Genomic DNA, 8322 nt, shown 5'->3' with positions numbered 1-8322 from the left:
TAGCTTTCTCAGGTGGTGCTCTAGCAGGGGCATGTTCCCTGGGTGCACCCCTCAGAAGATGCCGCATCCCTCCTTGCAGCAGGTGGGGTCAGAGCGCGTGGCCATCTTCCAAGGTTGCTGAGTGTGGAGGGCCATGGGTCCTAGCCTCAACGCCCCAGGGGATTGCTTCTTACTGGTATAAAGCTGGAAGACGACAGACCCACCCCCAACTGCCAAGAAACCAGGAGAAGGAAGTCTTGCACAGCAGAGGAACTCGTTTACTTGTCAGTTCATGGCTTCAGCTCTCAGCCCCTCAGTGGTGGACATGATGAGATGGTGGAGGTAGTGGGCTGGGTGGCGTCCTTGGTGCCTCACTCTGGGGGTGGGCAGGGCGGTGGGCATTTAGGAGGACAGGACTTGACACATGGCTTAGGAGGGCAGGGCGGGGGGCATGGTGGAGGGCACTTTGGGGGTGGGGGGCATGGTGGGGGGCACGATGGGGGACACGGGGGACACTTTGGTGGTGGGCACTTTGGTGGCTGGCACTTTTCAGAGCACCGCTGCAGCAGCCTCTTTAAACAGCTGGGCTGGCATTTTGTTTCACACTTCTGTTCACACCCGGGCTCACATTGCTTGGGCTCATTCTTGGGTTCACCAGGTTTATTTTTATCATCACTCGACATTCCTTCTTGATTCTCTGAGCCCTGTAAAGAAATACATGACAGGTTGTTTGTGGGAGACCATACTGCAAGGTGGGAGGGGGGCCTCCTGCTCCTCACGCGTCCTGCCCTGTGCCCAGCCTTATTCTTAAGAAAGCCTTTCCTGGGACATGTTCAGGCTCTGGACAGAATTCTTATCTAAGGGTTGTCTTCTTGTCCTTGCAGTGCACTAGTGACAGCATTTCTTGATCTCGTCACCCTTACTTTGCTTTCTCTGCATTTATCCTTGTCTTCGTTCCATAGCCCCTAGAGTAGGAGTTCTTAGCCTAGGGTCCTGGGACCCTGTCCAAACCCAACATAAGAACCATGCTTAGCCACATATTTACCAGTGTAATCAGCATCTTCCACAACCCCATGCATTTTATTTCATTCATTTAAAAACATTATTCCGAGGAGTCCGTAAGTTTGGAAGTCCATATTTCTAAAGGCATCCATGACATGAGAACAGAGTTAAAGAGCTCCCGTAAGAACACCTCCCCATCCCTCTGGAAATTGAATGGGAGGATATATTAGTGGACTTAGTGACCTAGGACACTTATTTCAATTCTATATCCTGTCTAAGCCCTCAAAACCTGAAGAATTTATTATTATTTTTTTTTAAATTTGGGGAATGAGGATGGAAAGAGTTGAATCCCTACCATGGCTGGGCTCCCATGGACCACTCTGGAAACTCCTCTCCTAGTTGATTAGGGTGAGGGAAGAAGTTAAGAGAAGAGGAGATAAACTGGGAACTTCTAGTTTCTCTGAAAATACGAATGTCAGAGCCACAAAACATGATTTTCAGGAGGGATTCCTTTTCCCCCCTCTGTTAAATTTTGCCCTGAGCTAAGTCTTCCTCTATAGACTATTTGACTTCTAGATATGGACAGAGCTCTTAAGTCTCTAACAATACTTGCAAGTTGGATCAACTTGGCACATCTTGGATTTCCTTTAACAGTATAAAAATAAACGTTTAAATCTACTTTTCTTTTAAAGTAAGTATGACTTTCTGAAGAGACAGATAATTACATTGAACTCCAAAATGGTTAAGAATCACTGTTGCAAATGAATTGTACCTAGTTCTTGCTACTGAGAATGAGAGGAAACTCTCACCCAAACATAGCCGTCATTTCAACCTTGTTCAGTGCCTGGGCTGTGGTGGGTCATTCCCCAGAAAGGAGAGGTAAAAGATGGGGCATTTCCAGTTGTTGACATGCGACTCACCCCTTTGTGTTGTTCCTGAAGCTGACAAGTAGTCGAGTGAGGTGGATGTTGTGGCTGTGCCCGGGAAGGTGTATTTTCCCCTCTGGTTCCTCTGCCCAGCTCTGAGGAAGCCGGAAGAGGAGAGAAGGAGACAGCCACTTGTGACCTCATCGCTACATCATCAAGGAGCGATTGTTGTACGGCTCCAGAGCTCCCAGCTCAACTCAAGTCTTTGAACATGAGAACAGGCTCCTTTGCTCTCTCATCCTCCCCAACCCTCAAAATTCATGCTGGTGAAATCAGGCTACGGTGAAGGGTACTGAACTCTAAGGACAGGGAACCTTGTTGTTGCTGGCGGCAGAAAGGCTCTGTTGGCCCCTGGTCTCTCTTTCCTCCCCTAGCCTCCCAAATCTTAACTCCTTTGAACTTGGCTGTTGTTTATCTTTCTAGGAGAGCTTCCTAGGACCTAGCACAGCTGTTTTGACTCTCCTGCCCTCCCTATGTTTTTAGCATGAAATTCTGGAATCTATTTTTAAAGCTCTATACCCCCTGGTTCAAATTCAAGGATTACCTTAGCACTTTTTCTCAGTATCTCTTCCTGAAATTCACAGTTTTCTGGATTCTATGATTTTTTTTTTTTTAATCAAGGAGTGGCCATCCCTTGAAATCTAAGGTAAATCCTGCCTGTTCTAAAGAAATTGAGTCTGATGCTTCTGACCAGTTCTGACCTGTTGGGTTAAGCCTGGTTCCAATGCTAGAGTGGAAAACGTTGCCTCTTAAGAAATTCTTTCCTTGGTTTTTCAAAGACCTGGCCAGGGGGTCTTTGTGGTTGCAATAGGGGTGTGTCTAGGGTAGTAATAGGATTAATAAGAAAGGCAACCAGGGTTCAGACACACATGATGCCTTGAACCCTGGTCCAGGAAATTCATCTTGGCATTTACTGATGAATGGACATCATCATTCACTGATGAATCATCATGCCTAAGGTGTTGGAAGATATTTCTGACAGCAAAGTGTAGGGTGCACTGGGGAATGGAGTGGTGGAGTGAAAGTTGAACTAGGTTGTTTCAAAGAAATCAGAAAAATTTCCAAGTCTGAAAGAAGGCAGTGGAAGTGTGGAAGAAAGAGGGTGCCAATGAGACAAACATCATCAGAGAGGCAAAGTTAGGGGATCTGTTAGTGGAAAGCTAAGAAGAAAATTAAGAAAGAGGATTCCTGGTGCTCCCATTGTTAATATGTGCAGTGCATGCTCAGTCAGGTTTGACTCCTTGTGATTCCACGGACTGTAGCCCGCCAGGCTCCTCTGTCGATGGGATTCCCCATGGCATGAAAACTGGAGGGGGCTGCCACACCCTTCTTCAGGGGACCTTCCCAACTCAGGGATCAAACCTGGGTCTCCCGCATTGCAGACAGTTTCTTTAGCACTGAGCCACCAGGGAAGTTCTATTGTTAATGGGCAGTGAGGAAACATAAGAGGTTTGTGTTGGAAGAAAATGAGTTTGAATATAAGAGCTTTGTGTTTGCAGTAGAGCATCTTGAATGGTTATTGGAAAGATGGCTCTGACTCTTGTGCTGCTGGGCAGACCTGAGATCTTGAGTTCACTTTAGCCCAATATATGTTTACTGAGTAGATGAGAGTGAGCTGGTCCAGAAAGAGAGGACTGGGGGAGAGAAGAGTAAAGATATTGGGGAGGATGAGGAGTCCCAGTGCAGGGTTTATTTGGTATTCACAGTGGATAAGAAATGTCATAAAACCCAAATGAACCTAAATGGAAGTCCAGGGTGGGCCAGAATTGAGCCCCCTACCCCTGGGATAATTGGTGTTAGATGCATTGTCTTGCTGTAGCCCAATCTTCATTTTCTTACCTCCATCAGTTTGTTCAAGAGCTCCATCTCTTCAAAGCTATTGAAAAGCAGCTCTTACACCCATCTCAAGAATCCTGGCTCCACCTGCTGTTCAGCTCTGGACCAGAGCTAGCAAGTGGATATGGAGGAGCCAGTCATTTGTGACAGTGATGAGAGAAGACGTAATGATTTCTGCTGGCTGTTGTCATCTTTTGCTCTCTTCTTTCTCCTCTCTCCTATTTCTGGCTTAAGAAATTACCACTAAATAAAAGTCTATCACTCATTGGATTGTCAACTGGACATTTGTCCACCGTCTTTTTAGTCTTTAAAACCCTTCTTTAAAGGGTTACATTTACTAATAGGTATCTGTTTATGTTTGGCTTAGAGTTTGGTTGGCAGCTAGCTAGCAGCAAGGCACTCCTGAGAAGAAACACAAAACAGGTTTCTTTATTTTATTTTAATTTTTTAAAATTTTAATTGGAAGATAATTGCCTTACAACGTTATGTTATTTCTTTTGTACAACAATGTGAATTAGCTATGAAAGTGAAAATGAGGTAGCTCAGACGTATCCAACTCTTTGCAACCCCGTGGACTGTAGCCCACCAGGCTCTTCCGTCCATGGGATTCTCCAGCCAAGAATACTGGAGTGGGTTGCCATTTCCTTCTCCAGGGGATATTCCCGATCCAGGGATCGAACCCGGGTCTCCTGCACTGCAGGCAGATGCTTTAACCTCTGAACCACCAGGAATTAGCAATAAGTATACATATATCCCCTCTCTCTTGAGTCTCCCTCCCACCTCCACTCCCAACCCATCCCTCTAGGTCATCATAGAGAGAACAGACTTGTTGAGGGGCTGGATCTCAGAAGGAAAATCGCTGAAAGGGGAAATGAGAGGGTATCAAAGTCCCCAGGTTAAGAACAAGGACCTTGGATTCAGACTCTTGGGTTCAAGTCCTGCTTTCGCCCTTTACTTACCAAATGGTCCTTATGTGTGTGTACTCAGTCGCTTCAATTGCAACCCTGTGGACTGCAGCCCGCCAGGGTCCTTGGGATTCTCTGCCCATGGGATTCTCCAGGCAGGAATACTGGAGTGGGTAGCCATGCACTCATCCTGGGGATCTTTCCAACCCAGGGATTGAACCTGCATCTCCTGAGTCTTCTGCACTGCAGGCGAATTCTTTACTGCTGAGACATCCGGGGAGCAGAAATGACACTTAGTAACTGGTTTAAACTTTTTAAGTTCCAATTCCCTCAATAATAAAGTGTGAAAATAATAGCATCCATCTTAGGATAATATGTGATTTATACTGGGTGCTTATACCAGGCATGTTTCCAAGTGCAAAGCCTACACTGCCACCTGTTATCCTGCCTCATAGTACTTGTAGGTTGTGAAAATTCAGTAAGGCTCTACATATGAAGAGCCCCCAATAAAAGTTTTCCATACATATTCCTGGCTTTGTCATCACTTGGCTTGTTAGATCTCTCTTTGCCTCTGTCTCTGATCTCTCTCTCTCTCTTACCTCCTGATTTTGACTCTGAAATTCCGTTTCTCCATATTATTTTTTCCTGTCTTCCAGCCAAAGTTCCTGGTCATCTAATCTAGGAAGATTAGGTATTTCAATATCAGCTGTTAATTGCTGATTTCAGTTTTGAGGAAGCAGAGTTGATATAAATGTTAGTGATAAAAGCTAGTACTTTAAACATTCACTAAGGCCAGAAAAGTCAGGGGACCATGCAATGGTTTCTCCTTGTGAGCCTGCAGACCCCATAGGTCTGGATATTGCACCAGGCCGAGGAAATCTTTTCTTTTCCTCAAACTTTAAACTTCTTATTTTGTATTGGGGTAAACCCAAAGAATTGATGCTTTTGAATTGTGGTGCTGGAGAAGACTCTTGAGAGTCCTTTGCACAGCAAGACAATCACACCAAAATCTTAAAGGAAATCAACACTAAATATTCATTGGAAGGACTGAGACTGAAGCTGAAGTTCCAATACTTTAGCCACCATATGAAGAGCTGACTCATCGGAAAAGACCCTGATGTTGGGAAAGGTTGAGATCAAGGAGGGGAAGGGGAAGACAGAGGATGAGATGGTTGGATGGCATCACTGACTCAATGGACGAGAGTTTGAGTAAACTCCAGGAGATGGTGATGAACAGGGAAGCCTGGCGTGCTGTAGTTCCTGGGATCGCAGAGTCAGACGTGGGCTCGTGACTGAGTAATAGCCGATTAACAATGTTGCGGTGGTTTCAGGTGAACAGCAAAGGGGCTCAATCATGCATAAACACGTATCTATTCTCCCACAAAACCCCTCCCATCCAGGCTGGCACATAACATTAAGCAGAGTTCCGTGTGCTATACAGTAGGTCTTTGTTGATTATCCTTTTTAAATACAGCAGTGTGTACATGACCTTCCCAACTCCCTAACTATCCCTTTCTCTAGCCCCCCTCCAGCAACCCTAGGTTTGTTTTCTAAGTCTGTGAGTCTCCTTCTGTTTTGTAGGTAAGTTCATTTGCATCCTTTCTTTTTCGATTCCACGTTTAAGGGGTATCATACAATGTTTCTCCTTCTTTGTCTGGCTTGCATCGCTCAGGATGACACTGTCTAGGTCCGTTCATGTTGCCTTGTGTCAGAATTTTTAAATTCACTTGGTTCCCCCTTTTCTGTTTTCTAGGTGAAGTCGCTCTTTTCTTCTCTCTCTTTTCCTGTCTCTTGTGTGATGCTTACTGAATCAGCAGGACTCATAGGATAAAATCAGAAAAGAGCTCTACTCCTTCCCTTGGTGCCTCTTCAGATTCTCTCTGTGGGATTGTCTCTTTCCTTCCTCTTGGGATGGAATCTCTAGCAGATGCCGTTAACTTTTAGGATCCTGCTTAGACAATAAGGAACTCTCTGGTTCCTATTTTAATAAACAAACATTTACGTATGTATTTATTTGGCTGCAGCAGGTCTTCGTTGCAGTGTGCAGGCTTCTCTCTAGTTGTGGGGCACGGGCTCAGTAGTCGAGGCTGATGGGCTTAGTTGCCCTGTGGCATGTGGGGCCTTATTTCCCTGAACAGGGATTGAACCTGTGTCCCCTGCACTGGGAGGCGGATTCTTAACCACTGGGCCACCAGGGAAGCCCCTAAACAATCTTATTTCAGTAATCGGAAGGTGCACTTCCCAGAACATTATATTTCCTTCTCTTTCCCACTTGGGACCCGAAAGGAGAGCATCTTCTCTATTTCTCTATTCAGAGTTTCTCCTCCCCTTCCTCACTCATCTGGCTGCCTCTGGTTTCTGGGGGAGGGTTTCCAAAGGGGCAGGAAAGTTCTTATCTGACTGATACTGCTCTGCACTGACATAGAGGCTTTCTGCATTTGGCAGCTGGTTAAGCTGACCCTTTCTCGGGTGGGAAACTTGAATATGTTCTTCAGCTCCTTCTGCGACCCACCTTGTTGAGGTTTTAACTGCAGCATTATTCAGTATTGGCAAGCATACCTGCCTCCCACTCCTACACACCCAAGGGTTGAGCAGTTCTCCTCCGGGTTCTTTCTGCTGGGATTTCACCTGTAGGTGGCCCTCTTGGATTGGATTTTACACAGCCCAGAGAGCCAGTTCTTCCTCTCCTGTGGCCTGTGGGAAACACAATCTTCCCCTTTCATTGTGCATTAATTTCCAATGGTGATTTTTATGTATTTTTGCTTATATGTTGTGTATTAGGTGTCTATTAGTTCCACGATGTCTTCATGGACATGGTTTGCTCTTTACCCAATTTGACTTTACTGCAGTATTTGACATTGTTGTGTCCTTTCTCGCTGTCTCTTTTTAAAACCTCATATCCCCTTGAGTTGGGCTTCCCAGGTGGCTCAGTGGTAAAGAATCTGCCTATCAATGCAGGAGATTTGGGTTTGATTCCTGGGCTGGGGAGATCCCCTGGAGAGGAAATGGCTACCCACTCCAGTGTTCTTGCCTGGGAAATCCCATGGACAGAGGAGCCTGGCAGGCTACAGTCCTTGGGGTGGCAAAACTACTGGACACAACTTAGCGACTAACTGGTAACAACACCTGCTTGGGTTCCTCTGTTACTTGGATGGTGTCCCATTTCTCTGGCCACTTCCACCCTGCTCCTTCCATTAGATGTACTTTGATTCCTCAAACAGAATTTATCCCCTTCTGCATCTTTTTAACATGCTTCTCTTGTGTGCTCCAGCTCTGTGAGTAGCATCTCTCTTCACCAAGACCTGAAACCTGAGCTCATCCTAGCCTCCTGCCTCCCACTCAACTGCACCAAATGTGCCCCTGGGATCTGCCAGTTCTGTTCCCCAAATCACAGGTCCTTGACCCAGGCTGGTGTTTGGCAGCCCAGTGAACACCTCTCTCACTGTTGCTGCCTTCACTGAGGTTGTCACTATCACAGGTCTGCAAAGTGCCCAGCTCAAATCTCTTCTGTTCAGTGTTGTATAATAATCTAAATATAATTCAAAGGAAGCCCGCACATCCTCAGTTGTTCAGTAGCACCCTTGCCAATGAGCTTCACAGTCTCAACTCAGTGGGACTTTCTCTAGGAAGGAGGCTGGGGAGCTGAGGGTAGAACTCATTTTGGAGATTCTCCA

The 8322-nt window shown here is 45.9% G+C and overlaps 1 protein-coding gene across 1 annotated transcript; it reads right to left on the bottom strand.

The window, feature by feature from the left end:
- LELP1 (late cornified envelope like proline rich 1) lies at positions 237–2021 on the bottom strand. Its single transcript, XM_018046585.1, has 2 exons — positions 1902–2021; positions 237–683 (listed from the first exon to the last, which is right to left on the bottom strand). Exon 2 carries the CDS (start codon positions 660–662, stop codon positions 351–353), a length of 312 nt encoding a protein of 103 aa, XP_017902074.1. The 5' UTR covers positions 663–683; positions 1902–2021; the 3' UTR covers positions 237–350.

The sequence above is a fragment of the Capra hircus genome, chromosome 3 (genome assembly GCF_001704415.2).
Source record: "Capra hircus breed San Clemente chromosome 3, ASM170441v1, whole genome shotgun sequence".
NCBI lineage: Eukaryota > Metazoa > Chordata > Mammalia > Artiodactyla > Bovidae > Capra > Capra hircus.
This window is presented reverse-complemented; position numbering and strand designations above follow the sequence as displayed.

Excerpts from the sequence above, each read along its gene's own strand:
- LELP1 (XM_018046585.1), bottom strand. The coding sequence starts at position 662 with ATGTCGAGTGATGATAAAAATAAACCTGGTGAACCCAAGAATGAGCCC.